The following is a 17,644-nucleotide window of genomic DNA, read 5'->3' on the forward strand; positions in this document are numbered from 1 at the left end:
GCGGAGGGGGCGGAACCTGGAGGCCGCCTATCAAGGGCCCTTCCGCCCTGGAGCCTCGTTCCCACCGGTGGGGAAACGGGCCGGAATCAACTGAGTTAACTAAATCGGGCTCAGTAAGGGAGACGGAGTCAGACTTTCGCTTAACCGACGTTTACTGATTGGGCGGGGAGGGAGCGAGGGAGGGGCCGTCCGTGCAGAGACGGGTCGCCGGAGGGGGAGTCCGCGCTGGGGCGGGGGGATACAGAGCCCCTGAGCCAGCCCCGTAGCCTAGCCCTCAGGACAGAAGCCTGGCGCAGAGGTGTGCTAGTGAATGGTTAACAACAGGCTCTTGGGGGACTAGTTGGTAGTGTCTTTTCTGGGGTGTAGATACTCCCACCCTGGCCGATTTCAAGCTACCAGGTTACAGCACGCAAGGAGGAGCTAGGAAGAGGTGCACAACTGCTTGACGCGGCTATGAGCTTGTTCAGGGCAGCACCCCACTCCCCAGGACGTGAGCCCGTCTCCCCACAGAGCTCTAAGGCAGCTGTCGCCCAAGGCCCCAAGCATTCAGCCTGAGCCTGGCCCCCCAGCCTCACTGGCCACCTGCAGCATCTTCCACCGTGGCTCCAGCTGCCCTCTCAGCTGCATCAGGGCCTGCACGTCCTCTGGGGAGGCCATGGAGAAGGGACCCAGGCTGGGGGCTGCCTCTCCATGCAACACCCTGGCCAGGACCACCACAAGCTGGGGTGTGGATTCCTGAGTCAGCAGCAGAGGTGGAAGCAGTGAGTTGCTGGTTTCTCCTCACTCCCACCCCACAGCAGGTCCACCCCGCCCAGCTCACCTCATCTACAAGGGCCAAGACTCGGCCCCCCGCTGGGCCCCGAAGCAGCGCAGCCAGGAGTGCAGCTTGGGGGTCCCGCAGGCCATGGGCGGGCCCCAGCGCCACCAGCACCAGGTCAGGCTGGAAGCTGTAGGCCAGGGGCAGCACCAGGGCCAGGACACAGCTCAGAAACCCTCCAGTCGTCTGTGGGAGGGACAGCAGCATAGCCCGACCCCTCATCCAGGGAACACTCCTCCAGCTGGCTCAGGCCACCCCACCTCCCAATCTCAGGTGGGCGGACACACCCACAGTCCCGCCAGGAAGGGCAGGTGAAAGCCAGGGGTCTGGCCCTCATGCCGATGCCAGTGAGCTGCAGCTGCCCTGCCCTGTGACACCACCACTCACCCCTGGCAGTGGCACAGAGACGTGGAACATGGACAGGGCAGCTGCCTCCTTGCCCCCAATGTTCAGCCATAGATTCCTCCTTCCAGGGGAGAGCAAGCATATGGATACATGAGCTTGTGTGTGAGATGCCGCCCACCGTCGAGAGCCCGGACAGAAGAAGAACAGCTCAGGGCAGGGATGCTAAGACTGCTGACCCTCTGTGCTGGAGACCCTCCTGGCATTGCTCCCAGGGGCCCTCTGCCAAACTCCAGCTGCGGAACGCCCCGCCCACCTGTCACCCCTGGGGATCCAGGGTGATGTGCCCACCCACATACTTGCAGAACTGGACATACCCGTGACCTGAGAGTCATACCCGTCATCCGTGAGATCTGGGGGCCGATCCAGCTGCCCCACAGCCAGACAAAGCAGCCTGGAGGAAGAGTTGGCTCCTGGGTAAGCTGTACTCACCCCGCCTGGAGCCCAGGCCCAGAGCCACTCCCACATGGCCAGCCAGGGCAGGGGGTGCCCATGGGCCCTGCCTCGTAGCCTCAGACCAGCCATGTGAGGCTTACCTCTGGGCTCCGTGGGACAGGCCACACCGAATGGCCACATCCAGGGTGGCAGCTGCAGCACAGGCTGGGGTGACTGCAATGCCACTGCTCACCTATGAAGTGAATAACAGGTGTAGAGGGTAACTCCCAAACCAGGTAAACAAACCCATCTGCCCCTTCTTTTGGCCCATGTCTACGTGGCTGTCACCTGTGCACTCTGAGGTCTAACTACTCCATTTCTGAAACTAAGATGCATAAAACTATGAATCATCCCCTTCACTTCTCTGCCAAAGGACATTTCGTTGAGGGAACTGAGGGGGGGTGTTCCTGAACCCTGCCCCTGGGGGCTGTTTTGGGAAGGGTCCTGGGCACAAGGCAATGCTCATGTCCACATGGTTCTGTACCACCCAGCCCTCCCCTGGACAGGCCACCTGTCGCAGGCACGTCCTGGGCCCTGCCCCTGACTACATGGCCACCCCCCAGCCCCTCCCCAGTGCTGTTACCTGCCCATCCAGGATCCTGTCCAAAAGGTACAGGACTTTCCCGAGTGCAGTGAGGGCCCTGTCCTGGGCCAGGGCCTCATGTGGCCTGTGGTGGACAAACCAGAAGGACACGAGGACACAGAATGACACACAGACCACAGATGAGTCACACAGACACATGTGCAGACACAGTCCCGGGCTTCCCCCCAGGCCCACCCTGCCCACCTGGCCCAGGCCTGCGTTTCCTCCTGTGGGGCTGACCCCTCCTCACAGAGGACGTCAGAGGGCAGGGCCAGGGCAGCATCTGGCGCAGCCAAGGCAACAGCCGTGCGTACGGGGGGCATGGGATTGAGGCGCGGCTGGTCCAGGAGGGAGCTCAGGGCAGCCACGTCCTGGGTTGCCGCTGCCTTGAATTCGGGCCTCCCGGTCAGCAGCAGAGACGAGGGCCTCCCCTCTGGGGAGTAGGGGCTGGGACTCAGTACAGGGGCCACACCTAGGGGGTGGTTCAGTGTCACAGCCACTGCACGAGAGCCTGCGGCACCATCCCACCTGCCGACCCAGGCCACGCTGACCTTGCTGCTGGAGGCTCATCCAGTGAGGGGCCTGGGCTACCCGGACACTCTGGATGGACTCCAGGGCGCTGCGAGGAGAAGCAGGATCAGTGAGGCCTGGTCTCCCACCCCTGGCCCTCCCCACCCTCCTCCGTCCTGCCCCCCGCACCTGCCATGCGGCACCATGGGCCCCGACAGGGGCGGGGCAGGGTCGCCCAGCAGCGCTTGCACCATCATGCACACGGACTGTGAGAGTGACTCCAGGTGGTAGCCACCCTGGGATAAGGAGGGGGCAGAGACACGAAGGGCAGGGGTGTCAGGGGCCCAGGCAGGATGCCCTGCCCCACGAGGCAGGACCCCTCCAACCACATCTCAGCCTCCGGTGCATGCACCCTCCCAGCTCGCCACAATCACCTCCAGCACAGCGCAGACCCGGCCACCAGCCAGCACCTGCAGCAGCTGCGTGAGGTGGGCAAAGCACTCTGGCGTGGCCTGCATCTGTCCCTGCAACCAGAACCAGGTGTGATGAGGCCCTGGCCCCAGGACTCCAGAAGCCCTCCCCAGCCCGGCCAGGTCCTCACCTCGGGATCCCCGATGGCTGAGTCAAATCCCGCGGAGACTAGGACCAGCTCAGGGTTGAACTGCAGGCAGGGCCCAGTGGGGAGAGGCAGAAAAGAAGCTGGAGCTGAGGCGGAGGAGAGGCCCCTCCAGAGAGACCCTCCTCACCCCAGGGGCTCTGTTCCACTTTGGGCACTGCATCGCCCCCACCCCCCTGCCACTGAGACCGCTTCCACCCCCCTCACGGTCACCTCAAAGGCCACAGGCAACAGCACGTGCAGGAAGGCGGCCACGTAGTCAGCATTTCCCATCCCGACCTGTGGCCAAGGGGCATCAGTGCTGGCCCTGCCAGGGAGTACGGCGGGGTCCTCACCCCTGGGGCCTGGGCTCTGGGGGTGATCGGGGCACGACGCCCTGGGCTTGCACTCGGGGGAGGGGGGAATGTGGGCTGGGGGAGGGGCTCTGGGTGGGGGGCCCGGGGTGAGGGGCAGGCACCTGGTTCCAGGGCAGGTTGACAGTGAAGCCAAGGCCCGGGCCCTGCCCAACAGCGTCTGCATCTGACTCTCGGAGATAGGGCCAGAAGCGCCCGTGCTCATAGCGGTGCCAGGAGAAATAAAGGACGCTGCGACAGTCAGCCGGGGCCAGAGGACAGGCCCCTCAGCCCCAGGGCTCCTTGCAGAAGCCTAACCGCACCCCACCGAGCACACAGCCACGTCTGCTCCCTCAGACTTTCCCAGGCCGGGCAGTGCTCATCCTGAAAAGTAGGGTCGCAGGGGAGGGTCTTGTCCCCACTCCCAGCTTACCTGGGGTCGTCCTCAAAGATATACTGGATGCCCTGGCCATGGTGGACATCCCAGTCAACGATGAGGATCCTGGGGACAGACAGCTCTGGGGTCACTGAGGGCAGGGCCTCCCACCTCCAGGCCAGGAGCCAGGCCCAGGATGGGAAGGAGCTGGGTGGGGTCCCTCAAAGGCCCCCTCCACCCCCTTCCCCGCTGGCCTGGGCCTCACCCTGCAGCCAGACCGGCACAAACCTGTGCAGCCCATGCTGCCGCTGGGCATGTCTGGCCGCTATGGCCACGTTGTTGAACACGCAGAATCCATTGGCGGCAGCCCTCTGGCTATGGTGCCCAGGAGGCCTGCGGGTGGGAGTGGGGTGTGGGGCGTGTCAGGGTCATCCTGCGTCCTCACAGGGCTACCCACAGGTCGGGGCGGCCAGGGAAGGGGGCAGCTCTCACCTCACCAGGGCGAGCCCGTTGCGCACAGCTCCCGCCAGCACTGCATCCACCAGCTGCAGCGCCGCCCCCACAGCCAGCCGGGCACAGTGGAAGGTACTCTGCCAGGGCAGAGGTGCAGGTAAGCCCCCTGCCCACTACCCCTCACAGGCTCTACCAAGCCCTGTGCCAGGCTGCAGGGCACCAAGCACTGCGCAGAACTGGCCAGGCCAGTCCCGGTGCCCGCAGCAGCAGCCAGAAGGGCACTGGCACACGGGAACATTGCCCGTGTGAACAGGCACGAGTACCCGGATGTGTGACTGGGTGGGTGGGTGGGTGTGTCCCCAGGGCACGCACCGGGTGGAAGTAGACGGCATCGTACTGTCCAGACAGGGTCTGGAGCTCCCCGGTGCCCAAGGCCTGGGTCCCCCGCACCAGGGCCACATACTCCGGGCTGCAAAGGGGTTAGGCAGGCAAGGCAGGGTCACCTGGAGGAGCAGGCGGAGAAGAAACAGGGTCTGGACCCCCAGTGGGACCACCCCCCTCACTGCTCCCTCACCCACCCATCCAACGGTGAAACTGAGGCTTGGGGCGTAGGCTCTGTTTGCCAGGCTCCAGCAGGCTGGGGCAGGCCCAGGTCCTGGACCACGGCTTCAGGGGCAGGGGGCCCACCCCAACTCTGACCTGTGCACCAGGCCCAGTTCCGCCTCCGAGGCCTCCCGGGCTGCCAGCTGCAGACACCTTTGCTCCAGGCCACGCTGCTGCAGGCGTTCCAGGGCTGTGGTCAGGCGCTCCGGGCACTCGATCTCGCACTCGGGGCTGAACGGACAGAGAGCTCAGAGTCCAGAGCCCCTCCTCATCCCCCGCCTCTGCCCCTGCCAGGTCCCACTTACTCGTCCCAGAGCAGCCGGGCAGCTGTCATGTCCTCGTGGTATACAAGTGCGGTCCCCATGGCCTGACCGTGGTCACTCTGGGCCACTCAGGGTGGGCAGGACCCAAACACTACCACTCACAGGCAGGTGAGTGCACTGCCCGCCCCCCTTGCCAGCCCCAGGGAGCAGCCCAACGCCTGGAGCACAGCCGGGGGCGCGGGCGCGGAGCGCGGACAGGAAGGAGGCCCCAGGTCCGGCTGGCGCCAGAGCGGGGCAGGGGTCGACAGGGTGGCTCGCGGGGCTCGGCTTCCGGCTTCCTCCAACTCGGACCTGGCATGGACCCGCCTCCGGCTGCCCCAAACCCCGCCCCGATGCAGCGGGGCGGGCCGAAGACTGGGCCCCTCAGGGCTCTGCCCACGCCGCCCTTCCCTCCAGCTGAGGCTCCACCTCCTACTCTCGCCGGAGCCGGGAGGGGGTGGCCGGCCTCGGCGCCCCTGCGTAAGTCGGAGGGGACTGGTGCGAGGACGGAGGGCCAGTGTGCCCAGGCTCCTGCGGGCCGTCACGGCGGCCCCACCTGCGTGCTATGAGCCGAGCCACGCGGGTCCGTGCCCCCCCTCCCCAAGCCTCCCCCAGGCCCACCCTGACCCCGCAGGCCACGGGTCAGACGCGTCAGTAGCCCATTGCGCCCAGCGCTGACCGAGGCCCCCCAGCAAGAGCTCAGGGAGGAGCTGCGCGGGAAGGATCGCGAGGCCGAGGGTCCTTAGGGGCAAGGCCACAAGGAGAGAGCCTCGACCGGGGACGGTAGTCGTGGCTTAGCCCGGCCTGGGCCGCAGCGCAGCGCTGCCCCCAAGGCTCAAGAAGGGAGTGACATATCCGATTTAAGCTCCAGGAAGACCCCTGACCGAAGAGCGGACGAGTCGGAGGGTCAGGGTTATGGCAGAGAAACTCCTGGACAGGAGCGGCGCAGTGTCGGGGTAGGCAGGGCGGAGGCCAACAGAGGGAGTGTCTGGGCGAGGGATGAATGAGAGAACGAATGAGGCCAGTAAAGGAGGAGGCGCGGGCCCAGCCAAGACCAAGATGGCCAAAGAGGGGAGGAAACAGGGAGCCCCCGGCCTCAAACGGAGGGGATTTCTGGGGACTGAGCCGGGGTCGGGGGGGGACCCCGCGGGTCTTTGGGGACGGAGACATGGGCGGAGTCTGGTCTTGGAGGCGGGGCCCAGGCGGACCCTTTTGAGGCAGGGCTTGGATGGGGGGGCGGTTCCTGGGGGGGGTGGGGGTGTCTGGGAAGGCGGGCATCTTCGAGGCGGGGCCGCCGCGGGTTGGGTCCCGGGTCTTGGAGGCGGAGCCCTGGAGGCGCGTCTCTTGGAGGCGGGACGTGAGCAGGGGCCCTGAAGTCTAGGAAGTGGGGTCCTGGGGCGGGCGTGCCCCAGTCCCGTTCTCTGGTCGCCCCGGCTGTTCGGGGGCGATCCCTAAGGTGGGATGGATGCAGAGGGAGGCCTTGACAGGGTCCCGCTGCCCGCGGCAAGCAGCGCCACGTGGATCGCCACCTTTCTGGCCAGGCTACCTGCTGGTGCGGGTAGCCGGCGGCCTGCGGGGCTCTGGGAAGACGTGCCCGCCCCTGAGCCAATCACGGCGGCTGGAAAACAGCGTGCTGATTGGCCGTCCTGGGCACGTGGCCGCGAAGGCGGGGCCTGCGCCAGGCCGCCCCGCCTGGATCGCTGAGAGCCGGGGACCCGGGCGGGGCTCCGTCAGAGGCGCGGGAGGGCCCCTGGGCAGAGAAGGCAGGTACCTTACTCTCGCAACTCGTCTGGCCGTATTCGGCTGGACCAACTGGGTGCGTCCATCTGAGCCCCAGGCCGGGAGGAGGGTGACGGCCTAGCCCCGCTTTGGGCGCGCCTGCCGGGGGACAGGTGGGAGGAGCCAGGGCGGGCGCAGGAGCCCTAGAGTGGCCCCTGACCCAGCTGCCAGTCCTCGGAGACGTCGAATGCCCGGCAGAGGGCCCCGCGGGCTCGCCAATGGCGGTGGGGCATGGCCGGGGGAGGGGCAGGAAAAAGAGCACCGAAACCACCCTTCTGCTAAGGCACAGACGTCTCAGAGACACCTGAGGTGCCTCGAGGCGTCTAGCGTGACCCCACCTCCCCAAGAACCTGGCCTTGGAGAGCGCAGGGAGCCCAAACACCTGGTACTGAGACCCGAGCTGGACCCTAACCCCCTCACCCCCATCAGGCCCTGCCCTGGGTCTGACTCCAGGGTCTTAGCTTAGAGGAAGGCCACCCCACAAGAGGGGCAGGGCCAAGTCCTAATGTGGGGGGCTCCAGACTTGGGGCTCACTGGCACAGGACGGGGGTGTAGGTGGGCACCAGCTTTGTGACCTGGGAGGGAGGAGGTGCCCAGGCCCGGTGGCTCAAGATGGGGCCGAGGCTCCCAGGCCAGCCCCCTTACTCCATACAAAAGCCTAAAGGTGGAGATGCAGCCCAGAAATCAGGAAGTGAAGCAGAGTGGGAGCTACAAAAGGCTTTATTTCCTCCAGCCGTGTGGCCATACCACGTGGCCAATGTACATTTAAGGGGGGTGGTGCAGAAGCGTCCACACCAACGCCCCCAGGAGACGTGTCCCTGAGTCAGTGCTCTGCACCCTCCCGTCCTTCCTTTTCAGTATAGTCCAGAGCAGGCAGGGTCAGAGGCTAGGCTTTGACCCCAAACCCCATCCCACTCCACAGGTTCTGAGGCTTCTGCTGCACCCTGGGGGAGGGGACCACTGCTCAGGGGGTCAGAGCCCAGCCCCAGGTCAGGTGGGCGTCCTGTCCAGAAAGTCCAGATGCTCCTCCAAGGTTAGGCTGAGGTGGGCTCTGAGAGCAGGGGAACAGGCTTCCAGAAGAGGCTCCATGGAACGAGGGGACTCCTGGGATGCAAGCCCCAGCCAAGGTCCCAGTAGCAAACAGGATCTCCCTTCCAGGCCCAGGGCCCAGGGGTATTCACAGGGCCGTCTCCTTGGAGACCTTGGCCCCCAGCTGTCGGGGAGGCTTGAAGCTGAGCACCTCTCTGTATGTGACACCTGGGGCAGGATGAGAGGGACAGAGTCATGGGAGAAGGGGCCCATCACCTGTTAAGACAGCGCCACAGTGCACACCAAGGATGGACGCCAGTGACCAAGACGAAGCACTGGGCCCAGCTCACTGGTGCTCGCGGGGACCAGCGTTAAGTCCCATGAGATTCCACTTGGGGTGGGGGTGGAGAGCGGAGGCCCAGAGCAGAGGCTGTTAGTCACTGAACTAGGGGGCCCGCCCGTCCCCCAAATTCACAGGGTCAGAGACCACCGCTGGGGTTCAGGCACCAGGTGGGCTCCTTTGTCCCACATGTGCAAGTCCACCTGTGTCCATCCACAGGGACTGTCCACCCTGACAGGGCTCCTGTAACCCACACCCACGGCCCCTAGGGTGGCCTTGGCTCCACAGCCTGCCTCAGTGAACAGAGGACATCTGAGGAATGTAAACCAATGTGTTCACTTGAGTGGAGTTGCTCAGGGTCCCACCAGGGCACACCGCAGCTTCTGGATCCAGAACATCTATGAAACGAGTATGGGGACTTCCCTGGTGGCACAGTGGTTGAGAATCCGCCTGCCACTGCAGGGGACATGGGTTTGACCTCTGGTCCGGGAAGATCCCACATGCTGCGGAGCAACAAAGCCCATGCGCCACAACTATTGAGCCTGCACTCTAGAGCCCGCAAGCCACAACTACTGAGCCCACGTGCCACAACTACTGAAGCCCACGCGCCTAGAGCCCAAGCTCTGCAACGAGAAGCCACCGCAATCAGAAGCCCTCGCAATGCAACGAAGAGTAGCCCCTGCTCGCCGCAACTAGAGAAAGCCTGCGCGCAGCAACTAAGACCCAACAACAAAGACCCAGTGCAGCCAGAAATTAATTAAGAAACGAGTGTGGAATTCCCACCAACTACCTGCAGCATCCAGCTTCCTCGCCGGTGCTCACGTTTCCTGAACCTGGCCCAGAGCAAGCCGTCCCAAAGGAAGGGGGGCGCTGCCCCGCCTCCCCTCTGACCAGCCTGCAAGAGGACGGTTCCGCTCCACCTACCCCAGGGTGCCCACGCTCACCTGGCCACAGGAATGCGCCTTTGGGGGACCACTGGTACTCCACAAGCCCAGCTCAGGAAGGACTGTGCCTTTAGAGCAGGTGGTCTGTGTGGTTTGCCCAGCACACGGCACAGTTGTATTGCTACCCCGTGAGGTGCCTCCCAGGCCCTCATCTAACCCTGGTGCAGGGGCCCATCCACACAGGGAAGGTTTGTACAGAGAGGCCCTTGCTGTAAAGCTGGCTTTTCCCGGGGAAACAGGAGGTGATGAGTTTGCATTCCTGACCAGGGGCTCAACCACAAACAGACCACATGTCCACCACGGTCTGTAGTAAAAAGCAAAAGCTCTTACTACAGTTTGTGGCGGAGACCGCAGAGAGGATCCTGTGGCCCATGGTTTTCGGTTTTCTTGTTATATTTCTAGCAACAGAGAACTTACAAGCACAAAACACAGCACAGATAAGGGCAGAGCCGCCGCTGGGACTCCCCGATGACCCTGAAGAATGTGGTTTGAGCACAACCCGTCCAGCCCCACCTCTACCCCCCACATCCAGGACCGCGGCCCCAGGTCTGAGGCACAGCCAGGATGGGGTCTAGGACAGTGGCGACCAGTGCCACAGCTCCGTCGGCGCTGACTGCTGCCCTCAGACGTCCCTGCTCCCCCAGGCGGGTCCCGCAGCCACCGAGAGAAGATGCCTGCCATGCCAGGGTGGAGCTAGATAAGGCCCGTTCCAGCATGGGGCGTCAGGGCCCCAGCAGAGGGAGGCCCGGGGACTGGGCAGGCGTCCCTGAGCCCAGCCTCAGGCTGAGGTGTCGGGAGCCCTCAGAGAAGAAGAGAGAGGCCCTCGGTTTCCAGGCCAATGCAAAGCCTGGAGACGCAGAGCACAGGTAGAGGGAGGTCTCAAGTGCTCAGTGGGGCTAGAGGGGGCGGGCGAGGGGTAGTGAGGAAGGCGGAGGTGCTATGGACTGCCTGGAGTGGGCCTGATCCTGCTGGCAGGACGAGGGGTGTGCAGCTGTCCAGGTAGGAGGGGTCCTGAAAGGGACACAGAGGCCAGAAGATTCGAGAGGTACGAGCAGAGGCCTGGGGGAGTGGCTGCTGGGAGTCTCCGGGGTAGCCCGGTCTCCGGCCTAGACGTGGGGAGGCACGCTGGCAGGCCTGGGGGCCGGGAGAGGCCAAGTGCTCAGGTCGCCTTGGCCCGGAAGCCCAGCTGCCCCCTGACCTCCACTGTGTTCCTCACCTAACCTGCATCCCAGGGTGGGGGGACCCAGGACTCTGAGCCCTGGCCACCTGCACGGGGCTGGTGGGGTCCAGCCACAGGCCCTGCCCAGAGCCCCCCACTCACGCTTCCACTCTTCCAGCGTGCGGTCCACGTCATCAAAGGATTCATCGTACTTTTGGGCTTTGGGCTCGTCCTCCGTGTCGTGGAGCGACTCGAAGTAGGGGTGGGTCAGCGCCTTGGCCGCCGTCACCCGCCGCTCCGCATCCAGCACCAGCATCTTCTCCAGGAGGTTCACGGCTGGGGGAAGGGGGATCAGGCCAGGCTGAGGGGCGGGTCCCAGGCCCCGGTACCCACGTCACTGCCCCGTGCCCACCGCAGCCCCACCCTACCCAGAGGGCTTGCGTTGGTCAGGATGGCGGCAAAATCCTTTTTCTCTAGCTCGGGGAGGCCGTTCATGTAGTTTTGAGCCTGTGTGGGAAGAAAGGGTGAGGCGCCGGCCGCCAGGCCCAGACCCAGGCCTCCAGCTCACGCCTGGCTCCCAAGTGACCTCGGCACTCTGCAGCCGCTGCACGAACTCGGCGGGAGGCGTCCCCGTCACCTTCATGATCTCCTTCAGCTGGTCCAGGTCTTGGCCGAGGTCAGGAGCACAGCGCGGGGCCAGAGGGCAGAGCTCACCTACCCCCCCAGCCCGGGCAGTGCGCCTGGCCTGCTCCCCCCCAGCCCGGGCAGTGCGCCTGGCCTGCTCCCCCCAGCCCGGGCAGTGCCCTGGCCTGCTCCCCCCAGCCCGGGCAGTGCCCTGGCCTGCTCCCCCCCCAGCCCGGGCAGTGCGCCCGGCCTGCTCCCCACAGGTGTAGGGCAGGCCTCCCCCGCACCCAGCTCCAGGTGTAGGATACGGTCGCTGCCTTTGAAGAGCGTCTCCCCTGTGATCATCTCAGCCATGATGCAGCCCACTGACCAGATGTCCACTGAGACAGAAGCCCCTCCATCAGGGCTCTGTGGGCTGGGGAGCGGGGCACACACAGACGCAGGAGTGGGGGCGGCGGAGGGGGGCATGGGCCCAGGAGCCATCTAGCCTACCACGCCCTGCCCAGCCCCGGCCAGCTCAGCAGCCTCCCCGCAGGGCAGCGGGCAGGGGCGGGCTAGGAAGCTGGTGCGCGTCCCCGGGCAGCTCCTCACCCGTCTGCGTGTAGCGCATCCAATTCAAGATGACCTCAGGCGCGCGGTACCACCGCGTCACCACGTACCCAGTCATCTCGCGCTCTGCCTGCCGGGCCAGGCCGAAGTCCAGGATCTGCAGCCGGAATCGGAAGGTGGGCAAAGCGGTCCCTGGGGAGCGGGTGGGCCAGCCGTGGGCCAGAAGACCCCGAGGGCACTGGGCACACCGGGGCCTCCTGCCAAGCCTCTGGGGCCCGAGGCTGCAGCCAGGTACCCCTAAGCCTCCCTGCGGGTTCCTCCCACAGCCAGTGCACGCTGCGCAACCGACTGTGCCTGCCCCCGACCCTTACAACAGGCACCCCGGGGGGGTCTCCTGCCCCTGGACCTCCGCTCCCTGTGAACCACCGGGCCCCAGCCAGCACTTTTGGGAAGGCCTGCTCAGCCCTGCCCTGGCTCGGGCACGGGGAGCTGGGGACGCCGCCCGCCCTTCCCCTCAAGCAGGTATGCCCCCGTGCCACCCCACCCAGTGCCTCCCCAGGGCCCATCTGCCCATCAGCTGCTCGGCCACTGCCTGGATGGCTGTGGTCTGTCCCTCCGCCTGGGCCTGGGCCAGTCCGCCTCCAGGCCTGAGGGCCAAGGGGCCGGCGGGCAGATGCGCAGGTGCGGGGGAGGCCCCGAGCCCCAACCCAACACACACCTTGAGCTCACAGTCCTCGTTCACGGCCAGGTTGCCGGGCTTCAGGTCCTGGGGGCAGAAGAAAGGTGGCTGTGCAGCCCCGCCCGCCAGGGCGCAAGGGCAAGGGCCAGGGCAGCAACTGAATTTGGGAGCATCGGGCTAGACCGGGCCACCCTGCAGCCCTTCCAGGAAGGGTGGAGGTGCACAGCCCCCGGGCTGTGGGCAGGCAGGGTGCCCCCTCGCGGGTGAGACAGGAAGCCCCAAAGGTGGAGCCCCTCGCGCGCCCACAGCCAGGGGAAGCGCCCACCTTGGCCAGACTCACCCTGTGGATGATGCCAGCAGCATGGATGTACTGTGGGGACACAGAGGGGTCAGCAGCAGTCAGTTCGCAGGAACGTCTAGGGGGACCCCACCCACTCTGGCGGCACCCCAAGCCCCCACCTTCAGCCCCTTGAGCATCTGGTAGACGAGGAACTGGATTCGGTCCTCACTCAGCTTCTCGTGCTTCATGAGCTTCCCCAGGTCGGTGCCCATGAACGGCATCACCAGGTAACTGCGGGGCCAGGGAGGGGCCAGACAGCAGGGGTCACGCCCGTGGGCCTGGGCTCAGGCCCTGGAAGAGCCTGTCACCCTGCAGCACCCAGTCCCCACCCCCCACAGCACTGCACTGGGCTCTACCCTCCTACCACCCACCGGGCCCTGCGATGCCAGGCAGGTCGGGACTGCGCTTTGGGGACTCCTGGAGGGTGGCCTAGGGGCTGGGAGACCAAGGCTCATAGGCAGGGGCGGGGGCGTGAGGAAGGAGGGAAGAGCCTGTGGGCAGGGGTGTGACAGCAGGACATCTGGCTCAGAGGAGCAGGCTGGGCAGGTGGACGGAGACACAGAGAGAAGTGCTTAGCACCCTGCCAGCATGAGTCCTTGACCCCTGCCAGGTCAGGCAACGAGGAGCCTGTCCTGCCCCCCCTTCCTGGGCCAGGCCCCTGGCTCTTGGCCAACAGGAGTGTGAGGCCAGGGGTGGCCACCCAGGCAGGCACAGGGCAGCACTGGGTCCCCCCCAACCCGCCGGCAAAGGTCAGCAGCTCCAGTTACAGGCCACACTCTTAGCGCCAGGGTTCCAGAGCACAGGACCCACTCACAAACCCTCAGGTACGAGGCTCACACCTCCGGCACTGGAGGAGGAGGCCCAGATCCACCCAGTGGTACCAGCACCGTGGGTCCCTGGGGCATGTGGCAGGGGGTGGACTGTGGTGTGGTGAGCGGGTGGGCAGTGTGCACCTGACGCCCATCCAGGCTGCAAGGCAAGGCCTGCCGCAGGCGGCCCACCTGCCAACCCCAAAGCTGAAGTGGACACCCAAGAGCCACCCAACACCACCTGCTCTGCCCGGCCAGCCCCTGGCCGGCACTCACAAGTCTGTGAAATCATCCAGGGTCTCATTGGGTGTGAACACATCCAGCAGCCCAATTACCTGGGGAGGAGGCCAGAGCACCAGGTGGGCTGGGGACACAGATACAGCTGAGGGCACACCCTGCTCTGGGCAGGAAGGGCCCCTGCAGCTGTCCTGGTCTCCCCCCACTGCCCACAGGGCCCAGCTCTGCCCACTGGCAGCTCAACCCTGCCCTGGCACACATGCCCATAAACAAGGGCTATTTTTGGATGGTGACAGCCGGGATCCTTTGGGGGAGGGGCAGCCCCAAGTCTGGGTCAGCTCCCAGCCATCCAAGGAGCTCCAGCCCCTTGGCCCTTCCTCCCCCTCTTCCTATCCTCACTAAAGACCCAGGAACAGCATGGGGACAGCCAGTATCTAGCAGGCCCTTCCAGGGGCCGTGCCTCCGCCAGAGAGGCCCAGGCAGGCAGCCCTGTGAGCACACCGGCAGCCACAGCCGGCCCCGCAGCCCTCTGGTCGGGGCTGCTGGACAGCAGACGGGGAGTGTGACAACTGGCACCTGGGGCTTCTGGTGACAGGGCCTCCAGGGACCCCAGGAGGCCTGCACATCAGAGTGGCTGGAGGCACAGGTGGATGTGCTGGCAGGGGACACCTGGCAGAGGCCATGCGAATGGTGGCCGGGCAGGACGCAGAACGCTCGGAGCGCTTGAGGAATACGGGGAGAGAGGCCAGGTGGCCGAGGACCAGGCCACCACGCAGCCAAAGAGAAGCCAAAGAAAACCCAAGCACGCCCGCAGCACCTGGTGAAGGCTTGCTTTGATCCCAGGAGCTTCGGCAGAACAGTTTAAATAGGTGTGATGCTGAATGTGTCCCCTGGCTGCTATACGGGGACAAACTGGAGTGAGGTGCAGGGACAGCCACCACGGCCAGAGACATGGGTGGCGGGAGGAGAGAACAGTGGGACATCCAGAGAGGGGCCTGGAGGCAGGTGAGGCCCGGGCATCGGGAGGTTTTAGCAAGAATCCTGGAAGTTAAATGGGGGTCCACCAGGTTGGTGGAGACTTCTGGGCCTCTGCAGCACGGCGTGGGGGAGGGGGAGGAGGCCTGAAGTGGGCACAGAAGGGGCAGGACTGGGACCTCAGCCTCTCAGAGCCTACTTCCTCCGGGAAGAGGGGTTTACGAAATGCAGCGCTGGAGGGAGGTGGCGGCACCCGGCTGCTGAGGGGCTGCTGCGGCTCAGGAGGTGGAGTGGGGTCAGGAGAGCAGCTGCAGGAGGGGGGCCGGGTGGGGCGGCAGGGGGGTGCCCGGGAGAGGCTAAGTGCCCCTTCCAGGAAAACTGCTCCTCCCACCTGAAGTCCTCTCTCACCTCGGGGCTCCTGGCTGGAGGCAGGGTTTGGAGTGAGACCTGGAGGATCCCCTCGGCCTGGGCAAGTGGCTGTCCCCTGACCAGACCCTGGGCCGAGGAGCCAGATGGGGCTCCAGCAAGAAGCCAAAGAGCTAAGTCCTTCCCGGGACTGGCCGAGGCGGAGCGGACTAGACCGCGGGGAAGCAGCTCTCTTAGGACGAAGCGGGGCTCGGCCCTCACCACTGTGACCAGCCCCCCCCCTCCCCGGGACACTGCCTGACCCCTCGCCTCCGCCCGCCCCGCCACCTAGGGGAGCAGCCCAGGGGCTGGGTAGGAGGGACCGGGTCTTCGGGGCACGGTTTGGGGGGAGAAGGGAGATGAGCAGAGGCGAGATGATGGACGCGGTGCCCGGAGCTGGGGACTGCGCGACTCACGTTCTCATGGCGCATGTGCTTGAGCAGGCGCAGCTCGCGGTAGGCGCGCTTGGCGAACAGCTCGGACTGGAAGGGCCGGTACAGCTTCTTTATGGCCACCTTGGCGCCCGTGCGGCTGTCCACCGCCGAGCTGCGGGGCGCACCGCTTAGCTGGAGGCCCGGGCCACCAAGCCCCCGGCCACCCCGCCCGGCCTGTGCTCACCACACGGCGCCATAGGCGCCCGAGCCTACGGGCTGCAGGTCCTGGTACACGGCGCGCACCTCCCAGGCCGTCTTGGTCACCTCCTGGCGGTAAAAGCCCTTGCGGGCGGGCGGCGGAGAGCTCATGGCTGGCCGGGCACCGCCCCCGCCGCGGACCCCGCGGGCGCTTCGCCTCGAGGGCCGGGGACCCGGGATCCGTGAGACGCCCTGGCGCGCACCCCGGGCCGCCGTCGCCGGGGCACCCCGCTGCTGGCTTTCGCGTCCGGGCTCTCCGGAGCCACCGACCCCGGCCCGCGCCCAACCTCCGCCCGGGTAGCGCGAGGCCCCTCCCCTGCGGGCGGACCAACCGGCCCCCGGGCCGCGCGCACGTGACGCCCCTTCCGCCCTTCTGCCCCTCCGGAAACATGAGGCGGCGGTCGCCGCCTGGGAAGCCGGAGGCTGGGGGAAGGAGGGCGCCGCTTGGCAGCTCTGTCCCATCGTAGACCCAGACGCGGCGCCCGAGACCCCGGCCCTCCTCCGCACTCCGCACTCGGGATGAACTACGCGGACCCGAGTGGAGGCTGTGTCAGCGGGGCCTCGTGGGGCTCGCGCCTCCTCCTCACGACCGCGCCCCCAGGGCGCTAGCCCATCCTGGCAGCCTGAGCTCGTCGACTGCTACCCCCAACCGCAAATCACTGACCACCAGTCCCGCCCACTTCCAACTCCCCACCCCGCAGGACGACCTTCACCGTGGGGCTGACCCATACACCCCCCAGTACGGGGTTCCCCGGCCCCTATCTTGCTTCCATCCCCCTTTCCCAGTGAAGAAGTTGATTCTGTCTCCCAAACTCAGGCTGCCTACCAAGCCGGAAGCAGAGAGGGTGGGTCTTGTAGGTCCCCCTGGGCCCCTGTGCTCTGAAGGCTCTTCCTCACTGCACGTCTGGGTGGAGACTGCTCCAGAGATTTGCACGTCCCTCTGCCTGTCCCACCCCTGCTCAGCTGAGGCCCTCAGGCTTGCTCTTCAAAGCCCAGCTCGAACCTCTCCACTCTCTCCAGGGAGATGTGCCTGACCCCAGGGCTGAAGGGGGTCCCTACTGGGGCTCGCTCGGTGGGTGCCCCCTTACCCTTAGGTGGGGACATCATTTCAGGGGTCTGGCCCCATCCTGGACCAGATGCTGCTGGATGACAGAGCCCCCAGCCCTGTGACCCAGACCTGAGAGTGGGGTAATAAGATCCCCAGGGCCCCCTGCCCCGCCCTCTGTGCCTTGCACCATGAATCAGCAGCTCAGCAGCTCCGGCCTGGCCAGAGCAGCTTTACAGCTGGGGTGCGCGGTGATCTGATCGGGGTGCTCAGGAATTGCAGGCTTGTCAGTGGGGGCAGCCTGCTGTCACTGGAGCCACAACCGCCCATCCCCGTGCCCTTCATGCCCTGGGCCGCCTGTGGCACTCCACCTGCCTCCTCCAGGAAGCCCCCAGCTGGCCCCCTTACTCCCTGTGATGGGGTCCAGAGGTCCAGAAAGGTCGTGCATCAGGCCAGACTCCCAGATGCGTCATGTCCCAGTTGTGCTCCCATCCGCCACCACCCCCCCACAGGACTTGGCCCAGCCAGGTCTCCAGGGGTTCTCCAAGACCTGAGGGCCAGCACCCACACTGACCAGGCCTCTGCAGGCCCAGCTCCCAGATGATCCCCACCCCCACCCCCAGGGCCTAGGGCAAAGGCATAGCAGGTCCCCATCCTGGGGACGCCCTG

The 17,644-nt window shown here is 66.0% G+C and overlaps 2 protein-coding genes across 22 annotated transcripts; both read right to left on the minus strand.

Annotated features, from left to right (window-relative positions):
• Positions 1-134: 134 nt before the first annotated feature.
• HDAC10 (histone deacetylase 10) lies at positions 135-6,498 on the minus strand. 13 transcript variants are annotated; one of them, XM_027108070.1, is made up of 19 exons: positions 5,433-6,493; positions 5,224-5,358; positions 4,897-4,993; positions 4,564-4,661; positions 4,360-4,464; positions 4,129-4,197; positions 3,821-3,947; positions 3,577-3,714; positions 3,349-3,408; positions 3,182-3,271; positions 2,937-3,043; positions 2,789-2,856; positions 2,442-2,670; positions 2,238-2,322; positions 1,756-1,847; positions 1,557-1,613; positions 1,205-1,283; positions 821-1,003; positions 135-735 (listed from the first exon to the last, which is right to left on the minus strand). In XM_027108070.1, exons 1-19 carry the CDS (start codon positions 5,489-5,491, stop codon positions 547-549), a joined length of 2,067 nt encoding a protein of 688 aa, XP_026963871.1. In that variant the 5' UTR covers positions 5,492-6,493; the 3' UTR covers positions 135-546. The 13 variants fall into 13 exon arrangements, 11 of the variants coding, with proteins under 11 accessions (XP_026963871.1, XP_026963870.1, XP_026963872.1 ...); XM_027108069.1 differs by having other exon boundaries at positions 2,442-2,709; XM_027108071.1 differs by having other exon boundaries at positions 2,442-2,709; positions 3,577-3,642; positions 5,433-6,492.
• Positions 6,499-7,910: 1,412 nt separating this feature from the next.
• On the minus strand, positions 7,911-16,748 carry MAPK12 (mitogen-activated protein kinase 12). Of its 9 annotated transcripts, none has more exons than XM_027108087.1 (12): positions 15,917-16,744; positions 15,715-15,844; positions 13,958-14,016; positions 12,992-13,103; positions 12,873-12,902; positions 12,572-12,619; positions 11,896-12,010; positions 11,613-11,684; positions 11,267-11,346; positions 11,109-11,187; positions 10,843-11,016; positions 7,911-8,465 (listed from the first exon to the last, which is right to left on the minus strand). In XM_027108087.1, exons 1-12 carry the CDS (start codon positions 16,390-16,392, stop codon positions 8,386-8,388), a joined length of 1,455 nt encoding a protein of 484 aa, XP_026963888.1. In that variant the 5' UTR covers positions 16,393-16,744; the 3' UTR covers positions 7,911-8,385. The 9 variants fall into 9 exon arrangements, with proteins under 9 accessions (XP_026963888.1, XP_026963890.1, XP_026963895.1 ...); XM_027108088.1 differs by lacking the exon at positions 7,911-8,465 and adding an exon at positions 9,314-10,532 and having other exon boundaries at positions 15,917-16,747; XM_027108089.1 differs by lacking the exon at positions 12,873-12,902 and having other exon boundaries at positions 15,917-16,745.
• Between the last annotated feature and the right edge of the window lie 896 nt (positions 16,749-17,644).

Source organism: Aethalodelphis obliquidens, unplaced genomic scaffold (genome assembly GCF_003676395.1).
Source record: "Aethalodelphis obliquidens isolate GAN/ISIS:26980383/991018 unplaced genomic scaffold, ASM367639v1 scaffold8, whole genome shotgun sequence".
Lineage (NCBI taxonomy): Eukaryota > Metazoa > Chordata > Mammalia > Artiodactyla > Delphinidae > Aethalodelphis > Aethalodelphis obliquidens.